The sequence below is a fragment of the Ascaphus truei genome, chromosome 5 (genome assembly GCF_040206685.1).
Source record: "Ascaphus truei isolate aAscTru1 chromosome 5, aAscTru1.hap1, whole genome shotgun sequence".
Classification (NCBI taxonomy): Eukaryota; Metazoa; Chordata; class Amphibia; order Anura; family Ascaphidae; genus Ascaphus; species Ascaphus truei.
The window spans coordinates 77,449,839-77,466,912 of record NC_134487.1 but is presented as its reverse complement, the minus strand read 5'-3'; the positions used below and the strand labels follow the sequence as shown (position 1 = coordinate 77,466,912).

Genomic DNA, 17,074 nt, shown 5'->3' with positions numbered 1-17,074 from the left:
TGCAGAAGAATCTCTTCCCCCTCCTAATAGACTTCACTCTTAGGCAGGAGGTATATAAAAACACTGGATTCTTTATTTGGTCTTTCTGTATTCAGCAGCCACAGATGTTGACAACAGTTGTTAGGATATCCAGCCTCAGGATGTCCCTGTGTAACGGGTTTCCCCCACCCCCAATCGCAGATTATACTGTGGGTGCGGAGAAACATACAGTGTTACACGGGTGTGGTGCGTTACCTGTTGGCTCACAGGAGGGCTGAGCTTCCGCCACGGGGAACCTGGGGCAATTATAATATTAGGGGTAACCACTTACTCAATACAGCGCCTCCACCTGCGATGGCTCCCACCATAGGGGGAGTGGTTCCATGCAGGACACATACAAATAACCAATACACAGTGATGTATAATAACTATTGACTTTACTGAACATGCAAGACAACATATCATGGCAATACCATAATAACCTGTGTCCCTCTTTAGAGGAGACACTTACTGCGTCGCACAGGATGCTTCCCCAACACCAAGTGATCCCACCCAGTGTCCCGAGAATCCCCACCCAATGACCCGCACTCTTGGAGAGAACGTGGATGACTGCGCAGTCACTATTAAACTAAGGGCCCGTTGGCGCACTTGTGTATTAGATAGTACCTGCAGAGCACTCCTGTGCTCGGATCTCCAACTGGCTTCACAAAGGATCCAGCGACCGAAGAACACCGGAACCACCTCCAGGACGATCCCACCCGGAGGATTGCTGCAGCCGCAACGATGAACTGCGCCCACCTCAATGCACAGAGACAGCGCCCGCTGAGTCCCTAAGTGACTCCTATAACTATATGGACAATACTGCCCTATAGGCCGTCCCTACAGCACAGCAACCTTGATGGCTTAGGGGGAAACTCCTAGGGGCCTACAGGGGTTAATAACCTGTCCCTCTCCCCTAACTCTTCCCAGTCCTGACTATTACCTAACAGATCCTAGCGCCTGCAGCAACAAGCTGTGACCCACTGGATGCATGCAGCGAACGTGCTACACAACCCTGTGCCTGCCTGTCAGACCTCACGGCACTGACAGCCGTGACCCTGACCAGACAGCATACTAACATAAGGGCAGCGTCCCTATCTTGGGCCGTCCCTATTCAATTACCCACTAACCTTGTGGGGAGTTGGGGCCTACCTGGGGTGTGGGTACCATCTGGGTGAAGGAGCTGCACTCGCTCCCCGCACCCTTCCTTCCCTCACAGCTCCCTGACTCCAACTGACAAACCTGAGTGACAGGGTCCCTAACCTAGGGCTGTCCCTGGCAACACTCACTCTAATGGGGTACTAAGAGCTATCTCGGGTCCTGGGGGTGCTGGCCTAGTACAGGGAGTCCCTGACTCCTGTACCCTACCTCCTTCCCTGGGCTACTCCTGGCTCTGACTGCCTAACGTGGTCCAAGCCCGCGAAATGTATCTCTATACCTTCTGAGACTTCCTAAGCCCTATTGGCTCCCTGGTGTCACGTGGGGTGCGCAGAGGCTCCTGGGACTCGTAGTCCCTACCTAGAGCCTTCCCTGGTAGGCTAGGGGTTCGCGGGCTTTCTCTGTCCTGACCTGCGCCTGCGCAATCTATCTGGGGCTGCCTCACTGTTTCCCTGCCTAGTCTTACGCTCGCGCGACTCTTCCCTGGATCTGGGGTCCTTCCTGCGCATGCGCGATCACTGTGCATGCGCGAGTCCCTCTCTAATGGCGGCGCCCTCCCCGCCCGGCTCCGAGAGCGCCAGGATCCCTGTGACGCGCGTGCCTTGGCAACCGGCCGCACGCGTCCCCGGCAACCCCCGAGCCGGGACCTGACCGCCCTCACCTCTGCGATCGCCGAGCGGAGCCGCCATTGGACTCGGCGGCACCCGCGATCAGCAGCCAGGTGATGGGGTGCTGACAGGCTGGGGAGACCTGGCTACACCTGGATCCACTCCCAGCCAAAGGGCACCAACAGTGGTCCTTGCTCTTCCCGTATCCCCTTGTGGGATAAGAGTTATCGGTCTCCCACCGCTGGGGCCTCAAACTGCCCTTACAGCTTAGTTGGGTAAAGCTTGCCCCTCTCACGGTAGAGGCAGATTGGCTAAATCAGGAAGTACAATGCATTAAGTACAGATCCAGTAAGCACCACCCCTGTGTCTCTAATTGGACACAAGGCCTGATGACACTACCTTCTCTGACTCACTGCACTGCAAGGAGTGGGGGAAACCCATAATTACTCCTGCAAACCTACCCTTACTAGGCATTACTGCCAGGAGGAGGACAGAATAATAGCCCAAAACCTAAATGTGCTATTTTTTTTTTATTTATTTTTTTAGCATATATTCACCTTTTGGGGTTTAATTCAGCCTACTGTTCCTGCCCCCACATAATATATTTATAATAATAAATAAATAACATATAATAAATACATCACAAGCCCAGGCTAGCTAGTGTAGCTGTAACATCATTCTCTGCATTGATTTGAATCAATTGGATGGATAGAATACGTATAGTAACCTATACATGTATCCTAAACGTATACATACTTCCATATAATCTGGAGCAATGCCACAGCCCTATTTAGTTTCCTGCCCCCTCCCCAAATTAAATACAAATAGTGTGTGCATTAATGATGCCCCCGCCCCCCGCCCTCCACACCCCCTCTCCCCCCCCCCCCCCACACACACACTCTCTCCCCAACTCTGCTCTTCTCCATTTCCAAAATGAATATGCAGTATTTCCTTGGGGGGGGGGACTGCAGGAATACATAGGAGAGAGGATTGGGGGAGAAGGGGCTGGGGGGGACAAAAAAAACCCATGCAACCCTTGAACCATCCAGGACATGGGGTATTTCATGGAGATGAGCTGTGGGGTAAACACCAGTGATCAACATCTTACTGCTCTCCCAGCCCCTCACTGCTCTCCCAGCCTCTCACTGTTCTCCTAGCCTCTCCCTGCTCTCCCAGAATCTCACTCCTCTCCCAGAATCTCACTCCTCTCCCAGAATCTCACTCCTCTCCCAGAATCTCCCAGAATCTCCCAGCCTCTCACTGCTCTCCCAGCCTCTCACTGCTCTCCCAGCCTCTCACTGCATCTCACTGCTCTCCCAGCATTTCACTGCTCTCCTAGCATCTCCCAGCATCTCACTGCTCTCCCAGCCTCTCACTGCTCTCTCAGCCTCTCACTGCTCTCCCAGCCTCTCACTGCTCTCCCAGCCTCTCCCAGCATCTCACTGCTCTCCATGCATTTCACTGCTCTCCCAGCCTCTCACTGCTCTCCCAGCCTCTCATTGCATCTCACTGCTCTCCAGAATCTCACTATTCTCCCAGAATCTCACTATTCTCCCAGCCTCTCACTGCTCTCCCAGCCTCTCACTGCTCTCCCAGCCTCTCACTGCTCTCCCAGCATCTCACTGCTCTCCCTGCAATCTCACTGCTCTCCCAGCCTCTCACTGCTCTCCCAGCCTCTCCCAGCCTCTCACTGCTCTCCCAGCCTCTCACTGCTTTCCCAGCCTCTCACTGCTCTCCCAGCCTCCCACTGCATCTCACTGCTCTCCCAGCCTCTCACTACTTTCCCAGCCTCTCACTGCTCCCCCATCCTCTTACTGCATCTCATTATTCTCCCAGCCTCTCACTGCTCTCCCAGCCTCTCACTGCAACTCACTGCTCTCCCCGCATTTCACTGCTCTCCCAGCATCTCACTGCTCTCCCTGCAATCTCACTGCTCTCTCAGCCTCCCACTGCATCTCACTGCTCTCCCAGCCTCCCACTGAATCTCACAGCGCTCCCAGCCTCTCACTGCTCCCCAGCCTCTCACAGCCCTCCCAGCCTCTCACTGCTCTCCCGACCTCTAAATTCTTATTAGGAATTTATTCCATTACAAAAAAATGGGGGCGGGGCCAGGGGCAACTAGTTTTTTGGTCTGGCGAGTAGCATTTTTTGCAATTTGTCGAGATAGATATATATATATAGCTATGTAGCTCAGTCCCCTCGGACTACTGATTCCCTGGCCCCTCTACACTGGAATCCCCATTAAAGAGTGGGCAGTGTTAGAAGTAGATTATGCTGGGTCTGTTATATTGTTCAGTGTGTGTGTTAACAATAAAGTTCTGGAATAGCCTAGGATTGTAAGGGGGGCCTATGAGTATAGGAGGCCAGCTTACCAGCCACTCTCCTGGGAAGGAAGGTTTTTCCCCCTAGAGGTTTTGGGTGTAACAATTAGTTCTGGGTTGTCCTTCAGAGTATGAGGATGCAGCAGTAGTCTCTCCTAAAGAGGAGCAGATTGAGGCCTTGCCCTGTTAGGGGGTAAGGTGTGCTTAGGAGGGGTGCTTCGGGCCTCAAGCCTTGGGTACTGCCTTCAGGGAAGAATGCCTGTATGATATTCTGCCTGCTGTATCAATAAATCCCAGTTATATCTCATTTTGTGTAATGTTTTATATGACCAACCAAGAGAAGAAGTGCCCCCAAGGTCCATCTTGGTCAAGCCAGGATCCTCTGGGGCTGGAGGCGCTGCCACTGATGTGAACCACCGTAAGCCTGTCCTGATGTCTTCCCCCCACCACCGCGGAGATCTCCAGCCTCCTGTTTACCAGCCAGGTATGCACCAGCACCATATCACACCGGTAGCAACCCAATCTCACATAGGAAGGGGGAAAATCCGCTTCTAACGTGGTCTGAGTGTGGCTCCCGATTTAAAAACAGCTCAATTTTGCTCCGCAAGGACTTACCGGCATCTGCAGCTCGTCCACATGCGCGGCACTTATGTAGACTTTCGAGTGCAGAGGAGGGTCACATGACACAACACACATCCCCCTACACCATTTTTTTTTAAACATTCAATGCTGTATTGCTAACGGACACCTTTAATTTATACTTAACCTCTACAGCACATTGCAATGGACTGTACTGTGTACTATGTATATGTTAAGTTTGTTTTTAGAGTCTGTGACATCACACACCCTGTGGTGTAGAGGTAGAGAATTGGTACTAGTATATGAAAGATCCTGGGTTCGATTCCTGCATGTGTATTATATAACATTTTTATAATGTTCAATTCCCATATGGTGTAGGTGTGTGTATATGTCAGTTAGCAATAAAGCATTGAATGTTTAAAAAAAAATAATAATAGTAATAATAATAATTCCCACATGGTGTAGGGGGATGTGTGTTGTATCATGTAACCCTCCTCTGCGCTCGAAAGTCTACATAAGTGCCGCGCACGTGGACACAGCCCTATGAAGCAGGGAGAGAAGAGAGCTGAGAGCTCCAGAGAAGTTATAACGCGGTCTCATTCTGTGGACCGCGTTATAACGGGGTTCAGCTGTGTGTGTCTGTGTATATATATATACAGTGTTCGACAAACCTATACATTTGCTCGCCCCGGGCGAGTGGATTTAACCCCCGGGCGAGTAAATATTGGCCCAAGCAGCACACGTTTGGTACTAGGTGGCGAGTAGATTTTTTTGTGTGGCGAGTAGATTTTTTGGTGATTTGTCAACCACTGTATATATATATATATATATTGCAGAAAAAAATTGGTTCGCTGCAAATTTCATCGAAACATGAAGATGGAAAAAATTAATTTGATTTATAAAAAAAAAAAAAAAAAAGACTAAAGCAATGTAACCGCCTGGGATTCACCTTACACATATGGTGGGAATGGCAACCCCTATGGAATGGCAAAAATGCAACCCATATGGAATCCAGTATTCGCCTTAATTAAAAATCTGCTCACTGTAAATATTCCGCAAGATCCTCTTTATACAGAGCTGGGCAACCCAATTATAAACCGACGTAAACCAGAATTAAACTTAACTCTGATTCTAAATGCCACTCGCTACTCTATGACAAGTTTCTCACCCATCTTTCGAACACATTTGCAGCAAAATTTGGAACATAGCCGGTCTAGAAAAACTGACAGCTTATTTGCATGACTTCACAAACAAATGTACAGATACGTGGGATCCGTGGCTCTTGAATTGTCATTGGTTGCATCCAAATCTTGATTTTCACCAGTAACGTTTTGGATTATTTCTGAGTCAGTCATATGCTCACAGGTAGGACAGCTGTTCTACCCATCAACCTCAACGAATGGTTCCAGTACTCTTTCTGCATTGGCCATGTCAGTTTCTGTGAGGCCTTCATTAATGTAGCTTTCAAAGAACAGATTGGCGGCGGCGGCGACTTGCTCTGTAAAGACCTCAAAGTCATTCTCTTCATCACTGACACTGGCTACCTGGAAGTTAGCCGGTACCAGATATGCACCAGTTACGTTTCTCCAACATGTAGAAATGCACATTTTTGTGATTGCTTCACCACCAATGTAAAAAACTTCCTTTAGGTTTAGCTTCTTTAAAAATGCAGTAACAGAACCCTCACCCGTGATTATTCGCTGTATCAGCGTTATTCGGAAGTTCATCTTGAATGTTGCTATAATGCCTTGATCCAGCGACTGTATTTTTGATGTGGGGTTTTTGGGCATGTAGCTGACTAGTATTTTTCCATCTCTGCTTATTAGGCTATCGGCAGACGGATGGGCAGGGCAGTTATCTAGCAACAACAGAGCTTTGGGATCCGACCTTTGTTGCCGTAAGTGTTTACGTACCTCGGGTACGAACTGCCGATGAAACCAGTTTTCGAAAAAAGTGGAAGTCATCCATGCATTTTTACTAAAGTTGTAGCAAAAAGGCATAGAGGCCATATTCACATGGTGCAAGAATGCAAAGTAGCTTCAGTTTGTGAAGTCCTGTTTGGTTAACATTCTGTTTCATTTGTTTAAAGCCTTGTTTTCACTGATCATCATTTTTACAAGCCATAGTGGTATGCTGATTTTGTATTAATTTGACATTCTCCTGAAGGTTTATCTTATTACGTCGATGTAGGGCTCAATTTAATAGAGTATCATCACTTATTGTATGACAGGAGTGTTAGTTTTGTTAATAAAGTTTTTAGATTCAATATCCAGACTCATGCGCGCTTACGTCACCTGTCCCGCGTCACTATGACGGTCCGCTATGGAGAGTGGATTGGTGGCGACGGTGCGCTATGATGGTATTTAAACACACTGGTAAGTACCCAATTTTAACTGTGACAAAGCGCCTCAGCGTGAAACGCGTAGGTGTGGGCTACTTGTCCTTGTATGTTTCCATGATCCAATACATTTGTTATTTTTTTATCTATGGGAATTCTCTCTCTCTAATAATTGTTTCATCTGCATATGAGTAGTGCTCTGCTTCTCCTTCCAGTTTTTCAAGGAACCTTCCACTGTGCCTCAACAGGATAGTTTTTGAATAGTGTATTCAGCTTGCACTCATGCATGGATGTGGACCCAAAACAGAAGATAATTCAGGCGCTTCAGAATGAAATGTGGAGAAATGTATGCTGGGTATTACCCGAAAGGACAGGAAAAGGAATTAATGGGTATGAAAACCAAACAAAAGTCTGTGGCATCATCACAAGGGTGAAGAATTTAAAATGGCAATGGCCCAGACATTGCAAGAAGAAATGACTATCATTGGACAATCTTGTGATTTAGAGATTTGCCTCTCAATTAGGGACCTTAATTAGGACCCAGTCCGGTACTTAGCGTTCTCCAGGTTTTTAAATTAGCATATTTCTTTTAAGATTTTCTCTCCGTATACAAATATTGATTAATAAAAGTTTTTGACATTATTATTTATTAGTAGAGGTTGAGTGCTTATACTAGGGATTATTTTCTCTGTTGTAAATATCCATTGTTTCAATAAGTGCAGCCGCTCCTTACATTTACGGCAATGCAATTATCTAAGCTGCCGATCGATACGTTTCTCACGGGATCGATTGGAGAAGTTCCTACTTCCCAAGGCATGCGATATGCCTGCCTATTTCAGAAAGAGGAAGTGGTGCAGCATCCTAAATGGCTGCTACAGCAACCCAAGGAAACTTAATACATTCAAAATCATTGCAAAGGGCATCAAGAGTGAAAAACAAATGCAGTCAGTATTCTCTAATACTACACCACTGATTTATTAAAAAAGAAAATACATACAGGTGGAGCAAGACTGTCCCTGGCGCTGCGGTCAAAGAAGCAAAAGTCTGTGACGCCGGAGACAGCATCTCCCACAATCGTGACGCGGGAGTCTATGATTCCGAATGGGACCCCACCCCCACAGCGTTAATCTTCCGGCGTCGCCTGACCCGCGAGTGGCAGCGGCACCGGAGACAGTAAAGTTGGCTACAGTACATCTGTGTAGGATTTTGAATGAAATGCTACTTTAAGAGAATGATTCGTGTCTAAAACCCATATCTGCGGACTGGAGTCTAAGGACGTGCTCCAACGGCATTCACTCGCACACCTGTGTCTTCTACGAGATTATCACTATACTGTACCAAATTGTTACAAGCTACGGTAAAGGTCCAGAACAAACAAGGAATTCATTTTCTAACACAGAAACAAACACCGGGGTTCCAAATATACATGCCTTAAGTACTACAACATAAATTAAATTAAGGCTGATACTTACGGTCAAGTGGCACTTCCAGAGCTGTAATTACTTGGCACAGGAAGAGAACCAAAGAAGCTCTGCTTGGGAATAAGCTTTTCTTCTCCTGCATTATTTTAAGCTGCCTGAGCCTCCTCCTGCTGAGAGACAGAAGCCTTTCTTCTTAGCACAACAGATCCCTTCACAATATGAAATGAAGGGCTGTGCAGCTAGCGGCTGAAACAGAAAGAGATTAATATTGAAATATATGGATCTGTAAAGGTAATGAAACAGTTTTTCATAAAAAGAACACAAAAGCAATGAATGTTTATTATCATACTTTAGCAAATGTAAATGTTTATTTGCACAACGTGCTGTAGTTCTGCATGACGAGGTGGTGCTCTGCATTAATTTTCAATGAGGAACATAAAACAAAGTAGTTGAAAGTTTTAGTAGTCCTTGTTGAAATGCAGATGCGTTGTAGGTTGTGATATCTTGAAGAAAACAAAACTATGGGGTTTAGAAAGACTGTAACAGGGGCAAGCCAGTTTACAATAGCTAGAGCTGTTGGGTGATGGCCTGGCAGTGGTTTATCCCTGCCTGGAGGAAGGCAGGACTACTACCAAGTCTAGCAAGGGGTTTATAGGCAGGAAAGGGAACTCTATCCCTTGTCTGCATACGGACCTCATGTGCATATACTTGACCCCTAGGAACACCAGGGCAAGCAGGTCTTATCCTCATGTCCTTGATGTCAAGGGACACAAATGTATATAGACGTCTATAGACTTTCATCGATGAAGGACCCCGAGAGGTTCGAAAGATTGTAAATATCAACTACTTGTTGGTCCAATAAAAGGTATCATACCACCTCCTCCCTCTCGCTCCTTTGTTACTACATCAAAACTGAAGTGAGTTGGATTAAGGCTTGGAAATGCTCCGTATATCAAACATCACTATCAGAATAGTTGTGTATCTCTTATACTTATAGTGTGTGTCATAAAGGCCACAAATACGATGGGAATGACAAATAATACCAAGTGTTAAATATCCCAGATTAAATTCAACAATGCTTTGTAATATGAAACAAATATTCCTACGATAATTTGAAACTAGTGTATATATCATTTATTACAATGAAAGCTCTGGAACCAAAACACCCGGTAATTTGCTGCCCTTTTCAATTAAGTTATAACATGGTTTATTATTAATGCTAAATTATAAAACACAACAAATTGTAACATTATACTGGCATGCTAAGCATAAAGGACAGTCTGCCCTTCCCAATAATGATAGCATCTTAAAAAACAGACCTAAAATAAAGGATCCTACTGGACAAACAGTAGCGTTAATATCACGGTTCTGTCAGACTTAATCAAGAATATGAATTTTAAAAAGCTTATCTTTTAAAAACAGAGGGTTCCAGCAGGGTTCACTCTTTCCTTTTCTAAAAGTCAATAACCAACACCAAACTACATGCTTAAGTGGTAGTGTTTACTTTGGAAGGAACATGTCTATTACATGCAGATTCACATAAACATTTTCTTATCAAATACAAAAAGTCGCTATTGTTTTTTTTTTTTTACTTTCTATTAAAACTGCATCTATGTAAAGACAAAATGTTCAAAATAATAATCAATTGTTATGATTTCTTAATTTCTATTCAACAATACGGCTTACAGTAAATACACAATTCTAGTTCACATTCAAGTACACAAGAAGAGCACAAATTGCTAAAAACATGGATCAAAATGTAACTTACAGTCAGATCAATTACCTTATTGTTAAAGTACACAACAATTTAGGAAATAACGTGGAATGTTAAATGTAGCATATCTTTAGTAGCATATACAGTATGAAAGAAATGTAAAAAAAAATAACAAAAAACAAAGTCTCCATAAAAATACTCATGTCTTTCCCTTGTATATTTTTTTGCTCTCAGGCATTAGATAGAATGCACAATGGTCATGAATTCTTAATTTTATCATATCTTCATAACCAATATAATAATTGACTTAAAAAATCAAATCAGGTGAGTGAAAAAATTGTCTTAGTACAAAAAAAGAGAATCCAACATTTCGGAGCCAACACAAGCCCCTACATCAGAGAGGTGCACCTACTGTATATTAAAAAGGCTAAATGTAGAGCTGAAAGGTTGACCTTGTGTAATAAACGTATTAAACTCTTTAACAAGCTCTAGAGTGCCTGATATTTCTTTCTTTTATGCCTAATTTCCTAGCAGCTAATGTACCATTATTATTGTTAGTGGAGTGTATCTGTAATCAATGATATTATATATTTATATCTTAGATAAGTTATGGTGAGTAAAAAAGTGACAAAAACCCTCCACCGTATAGCGTACAGCAAATGAAAAGAATCACTTATGAGCACATTCACATGTATCGGACAGGTCTGTAACCCTGCTTTCCACATTATCTCCTAGCATACAGTGCTTCCACTGCAGCAAGGAATTCTGGGAAATGGCATGTAAATGAGCACATAGAGTCACCTTATATTATAATTTCTGGATACACAAAATGGCACTAAACATCTTAAAAATGTGGCTATTGATCCACAAGAACTTGATGGACATCATACTTCATAACAAATCTGAGACTGGAGTACAAGTGTCGTGGAAGAAGTGTGCATTCTGTAAGCACTCCACTTACCAATATTTAGTCCGATCATTTGTCTGGCAATTACTGTGTATCCATGTACAGTTGCTGCAACGTTTTTCTTCTGCATCTCTCAGAATCAACTGACAATACTGACTGCAGAATCCTATTTTATCTACACTAAGCCCCAAATCAAATGTGCTTATGTGACTGTGCACTAATTACACTGGTGATCATCCACCAGATTCAGTAGCCGGATTGGCTATTGGCTGCACAAGCTGAATGCAAAGAAAACAGTTGAATACAGCATGTTAACAGTAGCCGCTGTACAAACCTCTTCAGCATTGGAGAGGACCAATAAAATATGTGTCCTTAAGCCTATTTTACAGAAATCAGAGTTGATACAAAACAGAAAAATAAGTTATTTGAATAGGGTTGCCACATTTAAGTTTTTATAATACGGGACACTGAAAGCCAGTATGAGAGTGGGACATCATAACGAGTGATGAATGATTTGCAAAAGCTTTAAGCTGAATGTTATGTACCACTTAACCGCTGTTCTTTGGTTTTTATCATCTCTGCTCTTGGCAGTGCAGGGAAAGATGAGCACAGAATTGACAAGCAGCAGTGGGAGAAAAAGTAATGCCTGTAGGGGTGGGTGTCATGGTATTAGGAGATGACCAGGCAGTGTACTAACTTTATTATTTTAATAATTTAGTAAAGCAACATCTATCAGAAGAAGTAACTATTACACGCAAGTAGAAATCTACTATGGTTTTATGACTGATTTAATTACAGTAATGTTAAGTTCAGGCATTTCACGTCAAGCCACTAAAATATGGGACAATTGTGCGTCCCCTTTCCAGGACAATGGGACAAGTCAATGAAATAAGGGACAATCCCGTATATACATGACATCTGACATCTGGCAAACCTACATAAGAAGAATGCTGTAGTTGAAGGATAGAGCTAAATAATATGTATCCTGTGTACTGTAAGTCAACAAATGTTCTATGTGTCTTGGGAAGATGGCCGAACATAGCTGCATAAAGATTATTATTTGCTAACAGAAACATTCAATTTATTTCAGAGTTTTCTAAAGTAATGATTTTTAATCTTGATAAAGCGCCTAGGCGTGAAACGCGTAGGTGGTGGGCTACTTGCCTGTTTTATATTATGATCCATTAAACTCCATTTTATACACCTATGGGAATGCATCTCTCAACTTTTTTCTAAAGCTAACATATGGGTAGCCTTTTCTTCCATTTGCATTCACTTCAACCCTTCAAGTGGACTCCACACAGAGTAACCTAGGACCTATTGGAATTCAATCTGGATGCTGCACATTCATGCGAGTCACACAGCATTGTTCAATTTCCCAGATGATTTAAGCAAGTTATGACTCATTTATTGTATACGCTGGTATTTCTGGACACTCGGATATGTTAATCTCTACTACAGTGGAGTGTCGGATTTCCCAGACAAGGATTATGGGGTTACAAACCTGGTTACATATTCTACAATAAGGATACCTCAGGGGTACTGTATGTTGGCACAATTACTATAGGTCTTAATAACCATACTGTATGTCTGTCACTTGTTTCTGAGCACTGCACATTTTTTGGATAATGATTTTTAATCAATTAAAAATTATTTTGTAGTATCTTATAAAATCCACATCACCATTTATGTCAGTCTTTTGGGAAAATGTCAGTCATTTTTCATGTACACTTTGCACCTTCTTCAAGTCCAAATAATATTGTTTCTATCAACTAGTGTACACACTGTACATCTCTCGAGGGGATCTCAGATCCACATGCATGAGAAACAATTCCCACTTCTTTTTTTTAATTGATGCAGCCCCCTTCTCCCATTTTATAATATTGGTACAGTATATATGTTTTGAATACCCAAATTCAGGAGCTCTTAATGAAGCGAGACACACTGTAGCCAAATACCACATCGTTGGAGGTTTTTTTTTACTGTTCTCTATTAGTACTTTGCCTGGTGAAGTGTTTTTATGTTGTTTTGGTTCAGAACTGAGGATATAGCCAATGTAATCTTCATTCTGTTGAAGATTTAGTAACAAGGATATGGTTCTAAACGTTTGGTTTCTTTTGGAGATTTTTGCAGATTAGAATAAAAATGTTGGTGCAGCAAAACGGGGCTTCCTCAAATTCTCTTCAATGCATTTGAGGTCCCAGTCAATAAAAGGGTAACATGATAAGTATTTGGTAATTCCTCCCAAACAATAGTTTCTTTGTATAAATATTATCACATTTCTCTCCTACAACAGTTTTATTGCCAAATCAAAAATATTTTTCTTAAATGCAACTTTTTTTTCTTTTTGAACTATGTTAACAGGATTCCTCCACTTGTACATTTACATTTGGTTGTAGGGTAGCCTGATTCTATAAATTAGTGGAAAAGATTAGCCCTGGAAAGGGAAGAATGTTTTCAGAAAGTGTAATATAAGTTATCAAAGGGTGTTGGGCCCAGTTGGGCTGTACATTCAAAAGTGGCATGCCCAAATCCTTCCAGCAAACTGCTTAACCCACTGGCCAACATGTGAAAATATTTATTTATGGGAGATTTCGGAAGTGGAGCTCTCAATCTTCCTTGCCTTATGTTGAATGCATTTACTTCAGGGAGAAAGTAGAAACATAACTAATATTTCAATAAATTGTTTGGGTGTCTACCTCAGAAATACGGAGCGTTCTGGCTCTGGCTACCAATGATAGCCTAGCATGCCTGTAATGTCTAATGCTATATAGCGAGTGCCAAACTGTACTGCATTTGTAAGTGGACACGTGCTAGTTTAATAACATCTTGACCGATATTGGAATTCACCACATGGCCCATATGTACGGTCCTGGCAACTCTATATGTGAATGATCTTGTATTTCATCAACTGCATAATGTATTAATAGTAAAACAGTTCTAAAACACAAGCATTGTAAATATTTAAATAATTTGTACGGAATGGACAGAAAACAAATTTTACTTTAAATATGGTCTTGTTGCAAAGTATTTCTAAGAGACATTGCAAAAGGATATTATTGCAGATAACATCTGCAGTACATTCTTGCCTGATTTTGATTTGAAAGATATCAATATACTGTGATTATGAATGTCTGAGGCATTATACGGAAATATTGGGTTGTATTGTGGCAAATAACTAATTGTATTGTAATGTGTTATGGAGCTGCTTTTAGAATATACTGTTCTAACATGACTAATAAAGAATAGATCTCTGTGGTACATTATGACTGTAATAGAGTGAGGTGGAAACATATATACAGTATAACATAAAAAACAGTCTACAATTATCAGAAATATATAGTAATTATTCATATATTAATATCAATACCAAATGATCAGAGAAGATCAAAAAAGAATCCCCAGATAGTTGCACTCTGCCAATATTAATATACATGAATGTAAAGCAAAGAGGTGTCCAGGGCCGCCGACAGCTTTATCGGGCTGAGGACTGGAGTTTCCACTGCTGTTCCACGGTGTTGGCGGCCTTGTGAGAACCCCACCACCTCCATTTCTCTTAAACTCCCTCTTGCTCTCTGACCCCCTCATCCTCTCCCTCCCATGTATTTCACTCTCCTACACCCTCTCTTACACCTGTCCTCTCCCCTTGAATCACTCCCTCCCTCCCTCGTACATCCCCTCTCTCTCATTCTCCCACCCCCTCCTCACTCAATCCCAGTTCCTCTCTCAAATCCTACCACCCCCGCACACCATTAATCCTTACTGCCCCCCTCACACTGAATAACCCCACCTTCACATACTGAATAAACCCCCCTCACACTCAATAATCCCTCAATCACTGGCCTCCACAGGCCTTTCTCCTACCTTGGGTCCGACTTCCAGTGCATTCAGCTTCTGGCACGTGGGGGTGGGGCTTCAGTAAAGTCCGCACTGCAGTGGGGGAGAGCTGGGGCCCCTGCAGCTGCTTGGCTCCGGACAGTTGTCCCAGCTCTCCCTCCCTGTCGGCGCCCCTGGATGTGTCTCTTTTTTAAAAATTTGCTGTTGTAAATGTGCACGAGAAGATGTCACGCTTCAGAAAATACTAGTACATGTAAAAGTACTGTCCGGTGAATGAGTGCTGGCTATTACAGCTCGTTTCGGGATTAACTAACATTGATTTGAATGGTAAGTTATTGACAGATCACCTTGGAGCTTGATGAATCCCAGTGTTAAAAAAACAACTGAAATATTGATAGATCAGAGATAGTCCAAGTCCCTGCTATGCCATAATTGTTAATATCTCAGGCTCAACACTGTGGGTTGAGTTTTCTCTCAAAGGAACAGTCCTCGAGACTATGCTATTTTTTCTATTTTGTAATAGGTTTGAAACCTGGGGTCTCTGGAACTGAAACACGTTGATTTCAGCTCTCGGGACCCCCTGCTTTCCAAGATACATACCTCCGTGTGGGGTACCTGGCATCTCTCTTCAGTTAAAATGTTCCAGTCATGTGGGTCCCGCAGGACGCAGGACTTTTAAACCACCATATTGTGAACCCAGCCACGGCTCCTACCGGCACATATCTCGGGAAGCAGGGGTCGTTGGGGCTGAAATCAACACTGTTCAGCTCTGGAAATCCCCTGCTTCAAACCTATTAAAAAAGTCTGCTCCTTTAAAATCAAGCCATTTAACTTCTAGTGGCTCTAGATCAACCTGAATAAGCTAAAACATGCCAATGATTATGTGAGGTGTTAGGCGATATTTCTGGAGTACTTCATCATCAGAAATGTCAAATACATTAACTCTAGCCCTACACATTATTTCTCTTCTCCCGGTGTCAAGAATAGCAAACATCACCAGGTAGCATCTGCACATCAAAGAGCAGCAATTGCAGCCATGGTTCCAGAAAATGTATATTGCAAATGTTGGATTCTTCTACTGTCTGATTAGCACCTGGTCCTTATAGGCTCATTAAGAAGGGGTCTAAAATGAAGAACTGTCGGTAATCAAACGCTAAATTGGGCGCTAAAACAAGACGCTTATGTTTAAATAAATCACAATTAGAAGCGCCACTGCTGTTTTCTATCAACAAACCCCATGCAAACGGTCTTCTTAATCTATTTTGGGGTCTTATTTTTACACGTCACAAACCGGCCATTTGCGCCAATGTAATGATTTTACTCTACAGCTCAATCGACGTTAGCAAAATATTTCGCTTAATCGGCCTACTGTATGTGTTTGCCCCACCCATGTGAAACACTTTTCATAGTCTGCAAGTGGATTTAATATAAAATCCAATGGCGGATTAGTGCCCAATTCGCCTCCAGATTTCCGTCTTCAGATGAGATTTTGGTACTGTAGAAAGCCCGCAGATCAGATTTTGACAGGTTCGCCCATCTCTACTTCTTATGAAGCACTGAGGGTGGTGTGGATCTTTGGGTCCATTTGCCAATTTTCTACGTTTGGAAATAAAACAAAGATTTTTCATTCAGATTTAGATCTTTCCAAACATATACAATTAACAAACGGATCCAAACGTGAAAAAACAGCCTAACGCCTTTCACGCTACCCACAGCACTTCAGAGGTTCTACATGAAGAGCGTTTGATGAAGAGCTGTGGTTAGCATGAAACGCGTTAGGCTGTTTTTTCGCGTTTGGATTAATTTGTCAATTTTATATGTTTGGAAATAAAGCTTGAAGTTTTTCATCAAGAATTGGGCGGACCATCTTATTAACGGAAGTTTATAGAGGAAGGAGTGCCATGTCTATACATTATCGATTTTTATTCTAATATGCTGTGAGAGAGATACGATGCTAGCACCAGCAGCCATGCGGTAAAGCGAATCAGTGTTACTGAAGTAACTGTGAGTACCAATAAAGTGGCAAACATAATGGGGGAACAGGCCGTACAGTGTACAGCAAATAAAATACCACTTGCACACAAATTGACCAAAAATGTACTAATTTTTGGAGATAACTCCAGATAAGTTAAACTTATCGCTGTTTGATGTATCTGGGCCATTGACACAAAAT

The 17,074-nt window shown here is 42.9% G+C and overlaps 1 protein-coding gene across 33 annotated transcripts in view; it reads right to left on the bottom strand.

The window, feature by feature from the left end:
- Positions 1–17,074, bottom strand: part of NRCAM (neuronal cell adhesion molecule) — a 258,232-nt gene that overhangs the window by 79,068 nt on the left and 162,090 nt on the right. For 24 of the 33 annotated variants that reach the window (XM_075600041.1, XM_075600049.1, XM_075600055.1 and 21 more), the window contains one exon: positions 8,495–8,689. In XM_075600041.1, the coding sequence (XP_075456156.1) occupies positions 8,495–8,585 (91 nt within the window). In that variant the 5' untranslated portion in view covers positions 8,586–8,689. Of the gene's footprint in view, positions 1–8,494; positions 8,690–17,074 lie in introns of those variants that run through there. The other 9 variants (XM_075600069.1, XM_075600066.1, XM_075600065.1 and 6 more) reach the window with 1 other exon arrangement.